The sequence below is a fragment of the Apiospora phragmitis genome (genome assembly GCF_038363925.1).
Source record: "Apiospora phragmitis strain CBS 135458 chromosome Unknown utg000002l:1.0-5516284.0:1.0-5523493.0, whole genome shotgun sequence".
NCBI classification, from domain to species: Eukaryota; Fungi; Ascomycota; class Sordariomycetes; order Amphisphaeriales; family Apiosporaceae; genus Apiospora; species Apiospora phragmitis.
Window position 1 is genome coordinate 84,548 of NW_027117400.1, and position 20,649 is coordinate 105,196.

The 20,649-nt window shown below is 46.6% G+C and overlaps 2 protein-coding genes across 2 annotated transcripts; one reads left to right on the plus strand and one right to left on the minus strand.

Annotated features, from left to right (window-relative positions):
* Positions 1–6,045: 6,045 nt before the first annotated feature.
* On the minus strand, positions 6,046–9,167 carry PG994_000910 (uncharacterized protein; the record flags this gene model as incomplete). The annotated part of the gene is made up of 3 exons (XM_066852319.1): positions 6,046–7,823; positions 7,990–8,418; positions 8,456–9,167. 3 exons carry the CDS (start codon positions 9,165–9,167, stop codon positions 6,046–6,048), a joined length of 2,919 nt encoding a protein of 972 aa, XP_066720460.1.
* Positions 9,168–11,874: 2,707 nt separating this feature from the next.
* On the plus strand, positions 11,875–15,667 carry PG994_000911 (general substrate transporter; the record flags this gene model as incomplete). The annotated part of the gene is made up of 7 exons (XM_066852320.1): positions 11,875–11,948; positions 12,062–12,506; positions 12,527–12,799; positions 12,871–13,036; positions 13,122–13,419; positions 13,525–13,744; positions 15,524–15,667. The coding sequence occupies 7 exons, from the start codon at positions 11,875–11,877 to the stop codon at positions 15,665–15,667; spliced, it is 1,620 nt and encodes a 539-aa protein (XP_066720461.1).
* Between the last annotated feature and the right edge of the window lie 4,982 nt (positions 15,668–20,649).

Consider the following 20,649-nt stretch of genomic DNA (forward strand, 5'->3'; position numbering starts at 1 on the left):
GTATGTAATAGCAACAACGATAATAATAATAATAATAATATTCCGTTAAGATAAACCGGTATGTAGATGGTCCCTAGGAGTGGGAGTGTTGCGCAGACTGAACTGGGCAAAGCTGGGGGGGGGGGTGGTGGTGGGTGAGGGATGTTGGGTCCCGACCGAATTGGACGATTGATTTGGTGTGGCTGATTGAGAGGGTGGTGAGGGTGAGGGGAATCTGACGGGATCAGAGTGGAAGAGAGCAATTTGGGGGGGAATTGGCGGCAGCAGTCAAGCGATTAGGTACTGGCGACGGGGTCTGGGAGTCGGAGTCTGGCTGGGACTGACTGACTGGGATTGGGATTGGGATTGGTACTGCGACTGCGATTGGGAGTTGGGAGAGTGTCTGAGTTTCTGGGTTCCTGAGTGGGCTGTATGCGCGCCCAGTACCGGCGCAAGAAAAGCGGGCGGTGATCGCAGGAGAAAAAAAAAAAGGACGTGGCCGTGTCAGATATCGGCCTGCTTGTTTTTTTTTTGTCCTTGTCTTTCTCGTCGCTCAAGTCTCCCACCCACACACAGGCTATGTATCTTGCTTAAGTAGATATGTAAGTATCGGTGACAGCAACGCCCCGGCAAGGTAGGTACCCGTCGCTGACTGGTGTTGAGGCTTCTCCAATCCTGGATAGAATCGGCAAAAGATGCGAGGTAGGCATGTGCCAAGTGCCGTATGATCCAAGCCAAGCGACCAATCAGTCGACTATATTATGCTTGTGATGTGGGCTGGCGGCACTCCCGATATCTGGAATCTGTGTATCGGGTCGGGCTTAAACTCCAACCGTCACTGCACGCAACAGCAGGCGTCCGGCGAAGAAGAAGACTACATAGAACTGGAACTGGAACAGGCAGGCTAGGAAATTGGGCAGAGAGGGTCCAGTCCGTCTTGGCTGGGATGGATGCAAGCATGGGAATATGAGAGTCCCGAGTGCTGAATGAGAGGTGGGAGACGAGCCCAGTCGAGCCGGGGACTAGGTATCCGTAGCTGCGCTAGACAACTCCAAAGCACCCCCACACCAACACCGTTTTGCTGGACTTTAATAGGCAGAATTATTGTTTTCCCGACTTCCGATGCAGGCTCTCTAGCTTTTAGGCGCACAGAGAGTCAGGCCTGCATCCTGAAGTGGTTGTTTTCACACAATACCTACTTGGGCACCGGCGGAGAGGTATTGTAGATGAGTCGATTCTGGTCGCTAGTATAAAGCAAGTAGGTATTGTAGACACCTACTCCGTTGAAGATATCAATGCGACCGAACTGTAGGCCGTAACAAATTCCAAGTTTGGATGGGGTGTCGGGACGTCATGCAGATAAAGGTATGGAGTGGTTATGCAGGTATAGAGGTGCGTAGCTTCAAGTGGGCTAGGTCTCTCCAAGCTCAAGCTCACTCATGGCATGGAAACAACGCGATGTTGCCAGCCCAGAAATCCTGCTTTCCCGAGATATCCCACGATCTAATCGATCGGAGAGTTGGCGGTTTTCGCAATCACTCGCAAATTGGCCGGAATCGAACGATGTAGGACTGGCAGCTTCAGTCGCATGCGATGCGATGCGATTTGATGGGATCGGCAGAGTGCGCGGCAGTCACCGGGCACTACTAGTATGCAACTGTCACGTATAGAACAGGGACCGCATAAACTTCTTCTTGACCCAAGGCGAAGCGCGCAAATTGCGGGCGCCACCCGGACGGACACTGGGATGCTTTGTTGTTCGTCTGTACGTACAGTACAGGTGGTCGGTTGGCCAGGTGGTGGTGCGCCAGGCAGAACGCCAGGCGTGGGATGAAGCGGGCGATTTAGTAGAACCACCTGATTAGGAAGACCCTGTGCCCCGTCCTGTGTGCTGGCTCTTCCCGAAAGGCCGGTCGATGTATATCAAAACCGCAGTGCACTGTTCATTATTGAACAACAACGTGCATTACTCGTTGGGGCGCGACTATGGATGGGAAATCCCACGCGGGGGTTCTTGCTTGAGGAAGAGTCCGTTTCAGAAGACGCGTGTTGTGTTGACAGGGATGTGTCTTCCCCCCAAAAGTTGAAACTCGGGAGCTGCTATTTATATAACGCATGAAAACTCTGCCGTATCAGGCTCTTGTTTTCTTTGCTATCTGGAAGCCTGGAGAGGTTGCAAGTGACCTGAGCTGAAGAGTTCGGTGAAGAGAACCCCAGTGCCAATACCCTAGCACATCCCCAATGGCACTTTGTCTATTTTTAGCCTGTCACCCTTCGACTTCAGAGGCGCAGCTACCAGCCAGCCAACTACACGTCTACATCTATGCCTATCTAAACAGAAAGAAGACGACCGCCTAACTTCTCAGATATCAATCCCGTTCAGAAATCTAAGTCGAGCCAATTGCACGAGTAGCTAAGTATGATCAATAGTATGGAAATGAAGCAGTTGTGTGGATTTCACTTACTTCGTCGCATATGCTTTCAAGGCGCGCTGTAATGAGATTGGCATGGATCGAAATAAAAGAAAAGAAATTTCAACGAAGTAAAGCTATCCGACACCTCAGTCGTCCGCTCACCCAGCGAGCTGATCTGGTATACGGTAATTAAAAGTCGGACGAAGAAAGCAATTCTCATAATGCTCGGCCATTTTACCCAGTCTTGGTTCTTTAGCAGTAGCCCGTTAGCTGTGTTATGCTAATCTCGTTACACTATAAGAATCTCTTCACTCAAGGTAGTACGTATTAGGTGTGCGGATTCAGCTATCCAGAATCATCTCCCATGTCTTTGTTATAGCCACTGATGGCTGGTGATGGTTCTCAGCTAAACCAATGGGTTCTCAGGAGTTGGTTTGGCCATGCGGATCTATCAAGCTGTATGCAAGGCAAGCAAAGTTTGATATTATAACAGCAGAACAGCTCTAGGCTATCTCACTCGATACACGAGTATCATGTAGGAGGTATGCAGCGCTTAGGGCTGTAAGCTGGGTGGTTTCTCAACCGCGTGCTGGTTGCTGCGCCTAAAAAGAAGCATAGGATCTTGTCATAGACGATTGGTTCGACTCGCTTTTCTTTAGACAGTGCAACACTTCCTTGACTCTTCTTGTGGGCATAGAAGAATATCCTAGCTGTGACATTACCCCTATGCAGCCGCCAACAGGAGATGGGGTTCTTAAGGTGATGAGTGGCTCTGAGAAGCAAGGAATTCCACGATGTACACTCAGTGACATTGTTCTTCCAAGCTCTGGTTTTGAGGCCGATGCAAGGTCAAGTCAGCCACCCAGTAGAAACTGTAGGCTCACAACGCGCGGAATATTCCCGAATGGGTGCAAATCTCGTCAGTATAAATGAGTATGGCATCTGGGCCTGTGTGACTTCAAAACAACCGAACCGAACCGAACCGAGTATCGCTAAAGCTTGATACAACCCCTTGACGATTTGGCACTCTTACTCAGCATCGCAAAACACTCAGCCGAGAGAATCACCTTGTTAAAACACAACACATCCAGCCAAAGGCAGCGGATTTGTAGCGTACCTCCGACTGCAATGACGTGCCCTTACAGTTGAGGTGGGTGGTCGACCAAAATATCCAACAGCTAGTCCCGACTCTGTGTACATGGAAGAAAGAACTCATTAGAAAGCGAGACAACGAGAGACTCGTCTTAGGGTGTTGCTAGGTGCCAGCCCTTACCTTGTATATACATGTCTCCAAGTAAGTACTGGGGTGAAATGGTCATTATGTGGGTGATTTCTGCTGGGTTAGGTAACTCATGTTGGTATAGAACGGAGTCAAGGCACAACGCCGAAGGCTGCTGTTCGGTTTGATCCGACGAGCAAAGACAGACGAGAGTTGGTTGGACGATAGGCATAGAAATTGACAAGCCCTCATCTCAGGTTCAGTCGACTCTGATTATCAATTAGATAAGGTTGTTAGTCACAGCAGACGGAGACATCCAATTCTTCCCGAAAGCTAGGAAGGTCCTGCATTGGTTGTCTTCATTGAACCTGGGGCTTCAATTTGGCTTTCTGGACCTTACCGCACTATGGAAAACATGGAAATAATCCAATTCCATTAAATTCGATCCTGATATCACCCAGAGAAGGCCTGTTCTTGGTCATTCGAGAGGTTTCTTCCTTCTCATCAGCCCCATCGACGTTGATGTCAATCAGGTACAGACTGCTGCAGGTGCATGGATGAGACCCTTGGGAAGATCCGAGCTAACCCGGTTTTGGCAGGCGGTCACGTTTTCTTATCGATCGGAAAAACTAGCGACCCGCACATTCCTACTTTCCTAAGCTTTTGCGCGGACTCCCCACCTTTAATTTTTTTTTTCCTGCTTTCTCTGCCAGAGGCTCCAAGAGCAACTACAAAATGCCGACCAGATCCCCTCCAAGATCCAATCCTCTCTTCTTCGCCAACCATCCCCCAGCACTCTCTCATCATGCAACATGAGCTGAGCTGAGCTGGTCTCTGACTGCCGCAGATTGATTGTTCGTTCGTTTGGTCGTTTAATCATTTGATCGATTGACTGACTGACTGCCTGATTGCATGGGCTCTCTCCTTCTCGACACGATGCAATCAATCTGCGGCGCGTCATGAAATGGTAAGACTTTTTCCCACCAGCAACCTTCATTCACACACACCAACACAATGCTCTTCCCCCAACATCCTCCATCTGATGACAACCAAAGAAACATGTCTTCTTTTCCCAGCTGAATCGACCATGAACGAAGCTACATTTTCGGGCACGTCGCGACAGCGGCCGCCTGTTACTTGCCAGTATAATTTGTCTGATTCAATCCTCGGCCTTTTCGCTTGCTATGCTGCAACTGCGAAAGGTCGTGGAGAGGGAGGATCATATCATTCAACACCATTCACAACCTCCATTTGACAGTCCCAACTGACCATCTCGGAAGTGTAGTAAAGCAGCCATCTTTCTCGAGAATCAACATCACCCAACTAACATTTGCAGCCTCTGCGCTGCTGCCTCCAGCCGTGACACAAATGGTAGGCCAACATTTTCTCTTCTCAAGCACACTTTGCACAATTCACTCCCCGAGTCCATATGATTCAATATTCCACCTAATTCGCAGTTTCCACTCGAGCTTTCGCCTACGAGCCTTTTAGAAAGCAGATGACGGTTGCAAGACCTTACCTTGGATGTATGATGGACATTAATCAACCACGATTATTTTTGTTGGCCCAGCTTTTTCGCAGACCACCTGGCTAACATTCCACAAGACTTCAATAGGTTCTCCATGTCGTTCAAACGCGATTGCCCTCGTCGACGAGCTGGCTTCCGGCTCTTCCGCCTTAGTAGCAGACAGAATGAATACAGAAAATATCAATACCACTTCTACTGGACCATGGATCCAATGTGACATGTGCGCGCGCCCGTGTAACAATTACCAGCATGGCGCATGATCGTGATCCTCTGGATACTACTTGCCAATGTATTATGATAGAATATCGACACGGCAGCATTGCCTTGAATGCCTTTTACACGATGCTACGCGGACATGCTCTGCATCCGAGCAGGTCCTGACGGACAGAAGCGTTCACCATGCACTTTGAGCACCTCATCGCCTCGGAAGACCAATGTCACTGTCGTAAGGGTATCAATTCCCCATCTATGAAAACTCCCAAATATCTCAAACCAAATGAAAACCCAAGAACATGATGGAAATCATTCATCCAATTGCAGAGTTGTTCCTGTTGCCCAACTTCGCAACAGATCATGTACTTCATACATAGGAAAAGAAAAGACACAATTTTATTTCCCTCCCCCAACGCCAGCCAGTGCAAGCAAGCCGAGAAGGAAATCTTGTTCTTGTGTTCCGTGAAGCTTTTCTTGTCTTGCAAGAAGAGATGCCTTCACTTGTCTCAAGTCCAATCATTTCATGCCAGCCCTGTCGCCGCTGCCAGAACTCCAGAAAGAAAACCATGATAATTGCCCCCTTGAAGAACACCAGCCCGCCTATGCGTAGAAAAAGGAAAAGAAAAAGGAAAAGAAAAAGGAAAAGAAAAAGGAAGGAAAGGCACAACATCTTCCTGCCAAGGTCTCTCTCTCTAACCAGCAGCCCCTACACCTTCTCGTAGTACTTGCGGCTGCGGCTGCGACTGCTGATGCTGTATCGCCAACCCGCTCAGCCCGCTATGGCTGCTCCGCGCCGACAGGATGGACGAGCCGCCGCCGCCTCCCAACATGCCGCTGCTATCCTCCCTCTTGATGCGCCCTCCAACGATGCCGCGCCTATTGCGGCCCGTCCGCCCACGCCCGAGCCAGTTCAGTTTCAGCAATCTCCCCAGCTCGGTGACCATGTTCCTCCCCTCATCGTTGCCGCCACCACTGCCACTCCCAGCCGCTGCTGCAGCCGCCGAGGCAGCATTGGCGGCCGCCGCGCCCGCCGCCGCCGAAGACGAGTGCACGTTGGCCTCGAACGGCGCGAGCCCGCCCGTCTGCACGCTCGCCAGCACGCTCAGGCACTGCAGCATGCGGCCCACCATGTCCGTCACCTGCTTGCCGCCGAGCTCGACGTTCTCGCGGTGTTCTTGTGTTTGCGCGGCGCGCAGGCTCGCGTTGCTGCCCGAGTTGTTGCGGTCGCGCCCGCCAATACTAATGGCTGCCGGCGTGAAGGGGCGCAGCATGCTCGAGGTGCCCTCCGAGCCGGACCCAAAAGAAACATTGGAGATGGCGCGGGACCGCGACGGGTTGCTGCTGCTTTCGTAGTTATTGTTGTTATTGAGAAGCGTCGACGACGAGGAATTGTACGAGGCGACCGACGGGTCGAGGCTCATGGCGGTGCCGGGTCGTTGGGTTTGTGGTGGCGGTGGCTGCTGGTGCAGAGGTTGGAACTCGAGATCGCGGGGCAGGCTGGTGCTAAGAATCGCGTCACTCGGCGGCGGAGGTGATGCCAGGGCGAGGCTGGCCAGACTGGAGGGTAGGTGCTCGAGCGACAGTCGCGAGAAGATCATCTTCAATTTGTCGTAGCGCGGGAGAATCAGGGTATCGCGGTAAGCCAGCAGGACCAGGCGGCGGATGTCGAGCGTCTGCGTCGGGGGCGTGGGGTACGGCGGCGCGTCATTGTTGTTGGTAGTAGGGGTGGGCAGGACGGTGCTCCAGAAGTCGCGGGCTTGCTCGGCCGTCATCAAAGGGCCGCTGCCCGAGAATTCGAGGTCGAGAGGCAGAAAGACGGCTTGCATGTAGGGCAGGACGGAGGTGAAGGTGAAGACCCATAGCTCAGCGAGCGCGGGGATCAGTCGATCTTCGGGCGTCTTGCGCAGGGTGTAGTCGAGCGACAGGAAGCCCGTCGAGAGCAGCTCCCGCACGTCCTCGATGATGATGTTGGCGGATCGTCGCTGGATGGCATATTGGATGTGCATGGTGACGACGCGATTGAAGTCCTCGATGGGGAGGCGCAGATCCTCGCCCTCGAAAATGGCGAGGAGTTTGGCCTTGAGGTAGGGCCAGGCGTCGTCGAGAGTCATGCTGTTGAGGCCGTATTTGGAGCTGTCGACGGGGTCGAAGAAGTTGAGGTTGGATTGGGTCAGGGATATGTTGGTGCCAAGACTCGAAGGACCCGCCCATTCCGAGGTCGTACTTGTAGGGTTTAAGGTGAAGACGGACTCGTTGTCGTGGGCCATGCCGAGCTGCTTTTCTTCTTTCCTCTTCTCGCGCAGGGCCCGGCCGCCGTGTCGGAGGTCGAGCCCTGACACCGATTTTCCGAAACTCGACGTGTTTGGGCCGGGACTTGGCGGGACGTTGAAGTTGTAGAGACTGGACGGTGCGTTGGGGTCGACGGGGCGCGAATTGCTGGCCGCCGACGACAGGGGGAGGTGGTAGTCCTCTTTGTTCGACAGTTTGTGCTTGGATCGCGATAGAAAATGGTGTTCTTCTCCTTTTCTTTTTCCTTTTCCCTGCCGCTGCTCTCCTTGTCGGGAGGTGTGTCGACGGCGCGGATCGTAGCAGAGGATGAGTTATTTAGATGTAGAGAGACTGAGTCTCGGCCAGACTCGTCGTGCTGAAGTTCCCTCGTTGTAGAGAGGCAAGTGCCGAGCCAATCTTGCTGGGGCTGGGTAGAGGTTTGACACTTGCCTCGCCCTTGGTGTCGATCTTTTTGGGCCGTGAAAATAATTTGACCTTGGACTTCTCGGCCTTGGGCGGTTTCTCGGAATCGTAAGCGGCGGCGGTGGTGGAAAGCCAGACGGGCGGTACTCTTCGGAGGGCAAGGCCGGCGATGTCTGCGGCGAGGATCGGGGGAAAACGACATTGGCGGCTGTAGTTGCGGCCTGGTTTTCCGAGCAAGCCGTTGTGATATCGTGCCTCGGCGGCCGCGTGAGAAGCATTGTTAAGGTGGGCGTCTCGGGGCACACTCGCTTTGGGTAAGACTGAGGGCGGGCGGGCTGAGTGGTCCTCCCGCGATGGCGGTTGGGCCATTGGACCTGGACACCTGCCGCTTCGTAGGTTCGTGGATGTCACCGCTGCCCTGAAAGGGGACAGTTTGCGATCGGTTGCGACTGTGGTGCTGGTAGGCGTTCAGAGACTGGTGCTGCATGGCCGCCTGGGCTGCTATTTGACTTGCTGACAAGCCTGCCGAGGCGGGCGCGGGCGGTATGTTTCCCTGGGACATGGTGGTGATTTGGGCGAGGTTGGAGGAGCTCGTCGAGGGCAGCGTGGTGTCGAACATGCCCTGGGTCTGGGAGTGCTTCCGCGAGTGGCCGCCGATCCGGTTCGTGGGCTGGGTCAGAGTCGAGGCATTGCGAAGGCTCGGGGTCGCGCCATCGCGGTTGGGGCGGGAGAAGTTCTGGGGGCTTTGCAGGCTAGAGGCGCTACCGTTTGGATGCGCGGTGAAACCGGGGAAGGAAGGGCTCGTGGCGCCGGATGGGGTCTGTGGGCTGCGTACTTTGGGCAGATTGAAGTAGGTAGAGGAGGTGGCGGCGGTGGTGTCGTCGCTTGAGGAGGTGTCGATGCGGCGGATCTGGGGTCGGCTCGAAGACGAGGCGGGCTGGATCTGTTGGTTGCGTTGGGACGAAGAGGAGGGCGGTCTCGTATTCCCGTCTCGTTCTCGTTCTCGTTCTCGATCTCGCCCCGATGCCGCAGCGGCAGCAGTAGCAGCGGCTGAGGGGGAGAAGCTGTTGGGCAGCGGCGAGAAGCTGCCAGGCGCCCGCTGCTGTGAGCGACCCGACTGCATCTTGGGCTACCTACCTACCTACTCTGCGATACCCTTCTCGAGAACTTCAAGGCAGGCCAAGAGGTAGTAGAAGGAAAAAGCCGGGATTTGTCCAAGGCCTTTGGTGGCGCAAATGCTTTCGCAATTGACATTTGATACTAGAACGTAACGGGGGTCCACCAGCGCTGGTCACGGTTACATCTTGGAAGACGTCAGCCAGACATTTTTCATATGAGGACGGCCACTTGGAGGAAAAAGAACGTGACGATATGTTAAGAATGCTGTTGAACTAAAAGACTACGGAAAGTGAAGGAATCAATAGAATGTATGGGAAGAGGTCGTGGCTGATGATAACCGATTACGCCTCCTTCGATCCCAATCTGATCGACGCTGGCTTTGGTGCCCCGCGCGTGTGTCCTGGCCTGAACCTGAACCTGAACCTGAACCAACCAACCACCACCGCCCAGCTGGGTGGCGGGCAAGCAAGGCGGGCTAACAAAAACAGACAGACAAGGGAGCAAGAAAAACAAAAACATGGCAATCTCCAACAACCCCATTGCTTTTTTCTTGCTTCTCTCTATTTCTCCCATGATCGGGTCTGTACAGGGGCATCCATTCCAGCATTCATTTGTCGCACTAACCTGGATCTATTTCGCGCGTCATGGGCGACAACCAAGCTTTACTGACCAGGGCTTATGTCGACAGTCACGTGAGACGCAACCCTTCAATTGCCTCGTTCTTCCTCAGCGTACGTCGTGATATCTTGCTCAACTCGCTGTCCGGTCTGGCTGGCCTAATTTGATTGAGGCCCTATATTGAAGGTGTGGTCTGGTGCGATCAAAGCAGCAATATTACCCAGCCATCACCTTGTTCCTGACCATCCTTTGCACAGGGGAGTCTCCCCGCGTTAACTACTGATTGTTAAAGGCTTCAAGTATGCCTCCGGCTGCTTCCAGCAACAGTAGATAGCCTTTTCAGCCCTCGATGTTTCTTCATGTTCAAACAACAGCCTCTCCGTATATAATGGTCTATACCCAGACTGAACTCGAGAAACGAGGCGTGTCTACAGCCTCTAACCTAGGAGCGGCTTGATTGAACGCGGTATAGCAACTGCATAGAGTCAGGACAGGGATACTGCCAGATGTTTAGCAAGCAGATTGCCCATGATGATTTGGTTCTGCACTGGAAGTCGAAAAAACCACTGCTGATCATTTCTCGACATCGGAATAAGGTTGGAAAGCATACAAGTCAGTAGAGCGAGGCTCAAGGGTGTCTAAGTGTGTTACCCATATATCTCCACAAGCGATCATGCGCAACTTGATAACCCATATAACAGCACCACAGCTTTTGGGGGTCTTCCCATCTCCTCGGGTTTCGAGTATTCGACGGTAAGTACATGTAGCTTTATTAGTCAGTCCACCTCTGAACATCCAAGTCACATACTGTGTTGCTTCTGCCCGTTGTGCACACAGCGTACCTAGGCCAGGTTAGGTTGGCGGCTCAAGGATGAGTGGGGGAACTGGGAGCTTCAAGGTGTGTCTGCAACCCCTGCATCATCGAACCAACATCAGGCGGCAGAAGATCGGCATGAATTAAATAAAATCGGTGTCGTTATTTAGGCTCAAATCCAATAGGTTGGACAAACTGGATGGAACATCACTTCTTGGTCTGGGTAGCTGAAAGTCCTGGTCATGTATGTATGCTTCGTGGCTCCCTTCAAGTCTCACTCTCTACCCCATCTTTGCCAAGTAGCTAGCAGGTCTTGGGTCGTTCGTCCAAGATTACTTCCTGCCGGATCAAGCAAGTTGCAAGCTCTTCCCAAGAAAACCACCGCATCGGGAGAAGCAACCAAATTCCGGATCCGACGAGTCGCTCCATCTCTTGTACATTCCCAGGTCTGCTGTCGCCTGGCGGCCAAGAGGCCTGCCTTTAGTTTACGCGCCGGAGCACGATGCGCTATCCCTCCCCAAGAATATACTGGCATCTCTTCTGGGCAAGAGCACCAGTGGCCTGAGGGAGGAGTCGCAAGGTGTATTTTTCATGGGTAAAATGAGCGGCTAGACTGAAAGGGGGGCTTTGCCGTTTCTCTATATAAACGCACCTACCACACCCCCGGGATGCCCCGCAAAGCCGAGCAATTCCAAGCCATTAGACGGCATGATTCGTGAAGTCAGCTTCTCCAGCTTTGGATTAGTCGCAGATGCCTTCTGGAGTCGATCGACTCGCTCCACCCCCAAAACCTTGGGTTCTTGGGGCGTTAGTGCCAGCAGTGGGTAGTAGTTGGCGCATGGCTAAGCCAGAATACGACTTCATCCGGAGGCTGAGCATGAGAAAACGGAACATCGGCGTTCGCTTCGATCAGCATTAGCAGGCCGTGGCAGCGTCGCCTCGAAGGGCCTAGACTGCCATCCGTGGTATTGCCAAGTGAGCAATCCCTGGGTTTTGGTACATGAAGACAGCATATCCGTCAATCAAATTTCGAGGTACCATGAGTGTCACCCCTTGGCTGCAGAGATGGGATGAAGGCACATGAGAATGGGAATGCACGCTGAGCTGAGAATAAAGTGAGAGGTAATTCCCACTTGCTGAAATGGTTGTCACTGTTACCTCGCCCCCTATTCTTCCTCTTTGTCTTTTTAGTGGATTGCTTTCCATCCACAGAAGCAACCGTCAGGATTACACCTTCTTACTGGGTCTGCAGTATCTGTAAGGGGAAGACACAGCCAAGATGAAGCTACCTACCTTTCCTAAGATCTACAACATCCACTTCGTGGCCATCATCGCCACACTGGGTGGCATGCTGTAAGTAAAGCATGAGCTCTCTCCTTTTATCTCCGCACTATCTCTTTTCATTACGGCGGGCGAGGCAAAGAAGTCGCATGGCATAGGGCTAAACACGACCGCCCCCTACCTAGATTCGGCTTCGACATCTCGTCCATGTCCGCCATCGTCATCACCGACCAGTACCTCGACTACTTCAATAAGCCCGCCGGGGGCCTGCAGGGCGCCATCGGCTCCGCCCTGGCCGCCGGCTCCGTGCTGGGCTCGGCCATCGCGGGCCCCATCTCGGACAAGATCGGCCGCCGGGACTCCGTCATGTTCGCCTGCCTCTTCTGGCTGGTCGGCACGGCCGTGCAGGTGGCGTGCCGGAACGCGGGCACGCTGATCGCGGGCCGCGTCATCAATGGCTTCACCGTCGGCATCACCTCGGCCCAGGTGCCCGTCTACCTGGCCGAGATCGCGCAGGCCGAGAAGCGCGGGTCCATCGTCATCATCCAGCAGCTCGCCATCGAGTTCGGCATCCTGATCATGTACTTCATCGGGTACGCCTGCTCCAAGATCCCCGGCACGCCTCCTTCCGCACCGCCTGGGGCACCCAGTTCGTGCCCTGCGTCCTGCTCATCATCGGTTTACCTTTCCTGCCCCGCTCCCCGCGCTGGCTCGCCAAGGTCGGCCGCCGCGACGAGGCTATCGAGGTCCTGGCCCGCATCCAGGCCGGTGGCAATATCAGTGACCCCCTCGTTATCGCCGAGCTCGAGGAGATCGAGACCACGTTACAGGCCGAGCGCGAGGCCGGCCCGGGGCTTAGAAAGTTCTTCCGGAACGGCATGTGGAAGCGAACCATGGCGGGTGTGTCGGTTCAAGCCTGGCAGGTAAGCAAGCAAAACGGTATCAAAACCTCTCTAAGCTTATACTGACTCTATTTCCTCTTCCTCTTGATCAGCAACTCGCCGGCGCCAACACCATCGTGTACTACCTCACCTACATCGCCAGCATGGCCGGCCTGACGGGCGACGTCGCCATGATCACCTCGGGCGTACAGTACGCCGTCTTCATTATCTTCACCGGCGTCATGTGGCTCTTCATCGACAAGACGGGCCGCGCCCCCTGCTCATCTACGGCGCCGTCGGCATGGCCATCTGCCACTTCGCCGTGGGCGCGGCCATGGCCACCAACTATGTGCCCGTGCCCGAGGCATTGGCGGCAACCCCAACGTCATCTTCAAAGTGACTTCGGGCCCCGCCGCCAACACCGTCATCACCTTCTCGTACCTACTCATCGTCGTCTACGCCCTGACGCTGGCGCCGGGCTGCTGGATCTACGCCGCCGAGGTCTGGTCCCTCGGCACCCGTGCCACGGGCATGTCCATGGCCGCCCTGTCCAACTGGGTCTTCAACTTCGCGCTGGGCATGTTCCTGCCCCCGGCCTTTGCCAACATCCAGTGGCGCATCTTTATCGTTTTCGGCGCGCTTTGCATGGCGGCAGCTGGATGGTAAGTCGAAAGGAAAACTCGCATATTTATCCCCACATCCCCTCTTTTTCCCTTTCTTCAGAAACCATGCTCGACCACGCGCTGACTTTGGCGGTGCCGCAAAAGGTTCTTCGCTTTCTACCCCGAAACGTGCGGCAAAACTCTGGAGGAGGTCGAGCTCATGTTCGCCAAGGACGGGCCCGCTCCCTGGAAGACCCGCAAGGGCGAGTCCCGTCTCACGGCCGAGATCCAGGCCGTCGTCGAGCGCAAGACTTACAACAACGACGAGCCGAAGGTTTCGGTGACAGCTGACAACCGTACGGTCTCGGAGGTTGCAGACAACAAGGTGGGGATACGGCCGCTACCAAGGCTGTGTAAGTATAAGCGGTCCAGTCGCGGATACAAGAGGCTAGGCTGTGATGGATGATGCATAAGTTGCACTTCGAAAGCAACTTCACCATTTGTTATGTAGTGTTATACCCCGCCAATCTGGACGCTTTGGATCACATAATCAGTCGCCGCTTTTGCTCAGGCTTCGCTCAGGCCGGCTCAAGTTCGGCTTGTATAGTCTTGGCATTGCTCACCCCTGCTCAGGTCTCTCCGGTTTATCCATTACGACAACGGAGCTTCTAGAAGTAAACTGTCAAATTATACCAGGATCCATAACCCACTTAGACAAATATGGATACGAATAAAGCACTGCTTTCAGACATGGGCGGAAATGGAGCTAGGGGTAATCCTACACGAAGTAGAAGCTCCGAAAGCTCCATGGAGCCGAAGATGGATGCTTATAAAAACTTTCTTCTAACGAACTTGTCATGTTTTCCTCCTTCTTAGAATTCTTTTAACTTAGTTATTAAATAGTCTTTTTATATATAAGACTTCTTATTTTTATTTTATTATTAGGTATTATTTTCTCACAACTTTTATTAAAGTTTAAATAGTTTATTTAATATAAATAAATATAGCTTTTTTAAATTATCGTAATCGGTTTAATATTAAAGCCGCTCTTATTTTAATTATTTAAAATAAGCTATCGAAGCGATTTATTATTAATAAACACGTTATTTATAAAAAGCTTTAACGAAAAAAATAAAGAAGCTTATAAACGAGAAATAAAACTTTAAAAGTCGTATATTATTAATTATAAAAAAGAGTATAAGCTTTTAACTTAAATAAATACATACTACGATTTCTTAAATCCGACCCTTGTAATATACGAACAATGAAACACTTTATCGAAATTATCGAAATAACTTGTTACGACCTGGCCATTCATGCGGCCAAGAAAGAGGCACAGCGGTTATAAAAGCCCCGTAGGGAAGAAGTAACGAATAAGAACATCGGCAGAAGACGTACGGACCACCATGTTACGTAATAGCTCACCATGGATTACTGTGAGCCACCATAAGCCCAGGGGTATGGCTCACTAGCTTGGCAAGTGAGCCAATACTATGTTAAATTACTAGATTATTAATGATCCAGTAATCTAAGGAAATATGGCAAATCGGTAAAGGAGAGATTAGGTATATATAACCACGAGTATTTCCTGTATGTTTTATATAGACACTCTTTACTTTAGCGATTAATCTAAATATTAATTTAATATATTAATAAGGCACTTTATTTTAACGAACTTATTATATTTTTAATTAACTTTTACGATTAATTTAAAAATATTACTTATTATATTAAACGGACGTACTCGTTTATATATTTAAATACTTTCTCGTTTTAATTAATATAAACCTTAGTACGTTTACGAGGTTTTTTTTAAACCCTGATAGCTGTTCGTTATATTTTAATCGCTCTTATTCTTACGAGTTATTACTTAAACCCTTAAGCAATATCCTATAAGAGCATTATAATACTTTAAAATCCTAATAATAACGGAGCTCTTACTTAAAGTAATATAAGCAACCTAACGGGAGGACTAAACATTCTTTAGCTCGTTTAGTAATTATAAGAACGAATTAACTAGCTAGTTAATAATAACGAGTAGCTTACCGACCAAGTAGCTTTAATACTATTACGAGGACACCAACGCTCTAGATATAAGCTTACCGCGCCACAAACCTACGACGGTAAGGAAGGGACCGTCTATAGATTCTTAACCTAAATAAAGGCGTACCTGCGCTTTTATGCTAAGGATTTCAACTCGGAGGCCGATCGAATCCTCTACGCCGCAGGAGACCTTAAAAGGGACGCTCTCGCATGGTTCGAACCCATTATAAGAGACTATCTCGACAACCCCCTCGATAAGGAGTAAGACACTTAGACACGCCGCATTTTCCGTTACTATTCTACCTTTAAAGAAAAGCTATAAGCTATTTTCGGAAATCCTAATAAAGCTCGGACTATAAAAAAATAACTTATATAGCTTAAGTAAAAAGGATTAGCTTCCGCGTACGCCGTAAAGTTTAAATAGATCTCCCTCGCGAACGGAGTAAAGTAACGACGACGCCCTAATAATACTTTTTTACGCGGGATTACGAGAAAACGTAAAGGACGAAATTAATCGGAAAGATCGCCCCGATTAATTCGATAAGTACGTAGAAAGAGTGGTTAAAATCGATAACCGCTTATATAAACGACGCCTAGAAAAGTCGGGTAACCGAGCCCCACGACTAGACAATAAACCCCGGGCTAATAGCGGACGACCTGTTTAGCATACTTAAAAAAAGATATCTTATAGGTCGCATAACGGACTTATAAACCTCGACGCTACCTAACGAAACAATAAAAGTAAGCGTAAAAAGGACGTCACTTATTATAACTACGGGAAGGACGGGTACTTCGTACGGAACTATAAAAGTCTTAAGAAAACGTTCTAACGCGTTCCGAACGGACGCCACGTTAACGTTATTAAGGTAAAGGAAACCTTAATAGCTATTAAAAGAAGTAGCGCTAATAATACGTTAAACTTATTACACGGCAGCCTATCCTAGACAGCCTGCTATAACGATAAGTATTCCGTCCACCTAGTAAATAAGGAAAGAACCGGATAATTCTTTAAAACCTTAAAAAAGGGAGGCCGCCCGACACGAACATTTACTATAACTAAATAGGAACTTATAGGAGGTACTAACCTCGTACCTTATAAATTAAAGAACGAAGACTTTAACTTAAAAGGATATAAACGATTAATTAATATACCTATAAACGAGCTAGTGGCAGAGGTGGCGAAACCACGGGGCCTAGAGATTAACGGATGGCTCACTATCCCTAGTATCCCATCCCCTAAATCCCGGAAACTACGATAAATACTTATTACCTATAGTTTCGAATAGGGAGTATACGGTAATTACTCTATAAGAGATAACCCCGAGTGTCTCCTATTTACGAGGTTTATTTTACCCTATTATAGATCTCTTACGTACACGACGCCTATATAAAATATCTTACGGAGAAACTAGAGAACGATTAGTTTCCCCGAAGAATCGGTAAAAGACTTATTACGCACCCCTACCTAAATTACATGATCGGAAGAGTTAAGACTATTATTCCCGATCTACGACAAATATACTTATTAATATAAAAAGACCCCTAGTAGCTAAGGAAATGCCACCTGGAAGGGTAGTATTAAATAGCATGTAACGAGGACCGATGTTTCGATTATGTATAGGAAAAGTCCCGAGCCTTCCGACAGCTATAAACGTCGCGAGAGTAACGATCCGTTACTACGATCGATATCTACGAAACGTACGATCTACGCCCTTAAAAGGACGAGGAACTTTAAAATCGGGTGTTCTAAAATATAAATAAACGATTATTCCGGGTAGCTAATATTATTAATAGCCGTATTAATAGTAACGGCGAAGTAATCCTAATCTAATAAAGACGGGCTAATAACTTCGCGGGATTATAAACGGAATTAAGGTTTATCGAGGAACCCGAATCCCAGATACGAGGACCAGCTGTAATAACTAGGTTTAATATACCACCCCTTACTTACGAACGAGCTACGCCGTATAAATAGATTCGGCGCTATTAAAAACTAGTTAAAAAACGAGTTAGGTTTTAATAATAGTTAGGAAATAAATACCGCTAAATATAGAAGGACGACATTAGGCGGGATAAAACAGGTCCTTATATATTATAACGAATAGATAAGATATCTATAAATATATCGTATTATTAATCGATATTAAAAGAGTTATTATTAAAACGCTACTCGATAGCGGAGCGTAAAGAAATTATATCTTATTAAGAACCGTTAATAGCTTAAAATTAAACTAGTAAGAGAAAAACGCCCTATACTGACTTAAAACCGTCGATAAAAGACTTATAACTTACGAAAATAAAGAAGTACGAAAAGAAGTCGCGAACCTTTCGATTAATATCAGAAGACATTATAAACGAATTACGTGTAATATTATAAAAGTATTAAGATACGATATAATATTAGGGATACTTTAATTACGGGTAAGTAATTTTAAAATTAATTAAAGAATAAACTAACTTTAATAAGATATATTAAGAAGAGGTTTAATTATTAGGTAGCGTTTTAAGAAAGGACCCTTAAATAAACCTAAAATATTTAAAATATATATTATTATTAAAAAACCTAAGCCGAACGTTATAACGATTATATTAAAAGAATATCGGTAGTTTATAAACTTTTTTAATAGGAAATTAAAAACGGGTTTACCGCTTTATATATAATAAGATTACGAGATACCTTTTAAAAAAGGGAAGGAATTATAGTTTATACCGATATATAAGTTTAATTAGGAATACGAAAAAATCCTAAAAGAATATATTAAGGAAAACCTCGAGAAAAGGGTTATACGACTATCCACTTTATTAGCAGGATACCTTATTCTCTTCGTTCCCCGGAAAAGTAGAAACGGAAAAAAGAAATAGCGATTATGCGTCGATTACTAGAAACTTAACGAAATTATTATTAAAAACCGATACTTACTTCCCTTAATTAATAATTTACGTAATAAATTATATAAGGTAATAATCTTTATTATACTCGACCTATTTAACGTATATAACCTAATCCGTATTAAAGAGGGAAAAGAGTAAAAAACGGCATTTCGAACTAAGTACAAATATTTTAAATATTAAGCTATATTATTTAAACTTATTAATATACCCGCGAATTTTTAAAGCATAATTAACTATATTTTATAAGAATACCTTAATAAGTTCGTAATAGTTTATTTAAATAATATCCTTATTTACTCCGAAAACGAGGAATAATATAAAGAATATGTTAAGATAGTGCTTTAAAAGTTATAGGACGTTGGGCTTTTAATTAATTTAAAGAAAAGCGAGTTCTATAAGAAGTTAGTTACCTTTATAAAATACGTGGTATTTCTAAGAGAAATCCGAATAGAACCCTTTAAAATATTAGCAGTACGAGAGTAGCCTAAGCCTATAAACGCTACGGAAATTAAATCCTTTTTAGGATTAGCTAACTATTACCGGATTTTTATCCCCGGATTTAATAGGATAGCGATACCTTTTACGCACTTAATACGAAAAAACGTACTATTTTAATAAATAAATAAGGAAGAATCGGCTTTTTAAGCTATTAAGGATAGAATCCTTAGCGAACCAGTACTTTACGTAATAGATCCTAATAAACTTTTCGAATCGAGACCGACGTATCGAACTATACGATCGGAGGGTAATTAAGTTAACGGGACGATAACGGAAAGTCGTACCTAATCGTATTCTTTTCGAAAAAGCTTAATAAACCCGAACTTAATTACTAAATTTATAATAAAAAGTTAATAGCTATTATTAAAGCTTTTAAAAAATAGAGATATTATTTAAGTAATATAAAAGAACTAATAAAAATTTATATAGATTATAAGAACCTTATTACGTTTATTACTAGTAAAGAATTGAATAAATAATAAATACGATGGTTAAAATTCTTATTAAAATTTAACTTCGTTATTATTTATTAAAAAAGTAGCGATAAGGGGCAGGGCCGATACCTTTAGCTAAAAACTAAACCATTAATAGGACGTGCCACTAAAGATACGCACGATCTTCACGTATAATAAAAATAAGAACTTAATATTATTACGATATATCTAAGTTATTTATAAGGTATAATTCTATAAAGAATAGATTAAGAAATTTAAAGAATATACCCCTAAAAACACAGACCTCGTAAACTAAAATAGGCTTAAGTATTACCACGGTAAAATTAATATCTTAAAATAATATTAAAACGAGTTTATTAAAAAGTTTTATATATACCTAGCTTATAAATATTAAGAAATTTTTAAAATTTAAAAACGAATTAATAAATAATTCGATTATAAGAATATTAAAAAATAAATAGCTAAAGTAATTAATAAATACGACCTCTATAATAAAGTTAAAGCCGCATAATACTAGCCGTATAAGGAACTATAACCTATACCGTTATTAGGTAGAGCCTAGAAAGCGATCGTATTAGATTTTATCGTTAAGTTACTATTATCCGAGGAACTATTAATTAAAGTTAAGTATGATAATATATTAGTTATTATTAATAAACTTATTAAATATATTTATTTCCTACTTTATAAAAAAGTAAGTAATACGGATAATTTAGCGTATACCTTTCTTAGAACTATTATTAATTAATATAAATTATCGGAAATAATTATCTCCGATCGAGATAAGTTATTTACCGCTAAATTCTAAAGATCTTTTATAATATAACTTAGAGTTAAACATAAATTATTTATAGCTTACCACCCGTAAATCGATAGATAAACCGAGCGTATAAACTAGATATTCGAGTAATACTTACGATGCTACGTTAACTATAAATAAAACAATTAGGTACGATTACTACTTATGGCATAATTTATATATAATAATATAAATAACGAAACCACGCATATATTACCTTTTAGGGCGAACTACGGGTTCGACCCCGATATTACTCGAATACCGCTAGAAGGAGAGTTAGTACCGATAGCGACTATTTAAGTTAAAATTTTGAAGACTACTCTAAACATCGTTATAAGAAGACCTTATTTTTTTTTAGGATCGAATAAAGAAATACGCCGATAAGAAAAGGATAAAGGGACTTATTTTAAAAGAGAGAGGAAAAGTTTATTTCCTTCGACGAAATATTAAGACTAAACGATTTAGTAATAAATTAAACTTTAAAAAGATTAGACTATTTAAAATTATAAAAGTTATTTCGGAAATTAATTACTAATTATCGCTATTTAAAATAATATAGATATACCCTATTTTTTATATCTTATTATTTAAACTAGCCCTAAT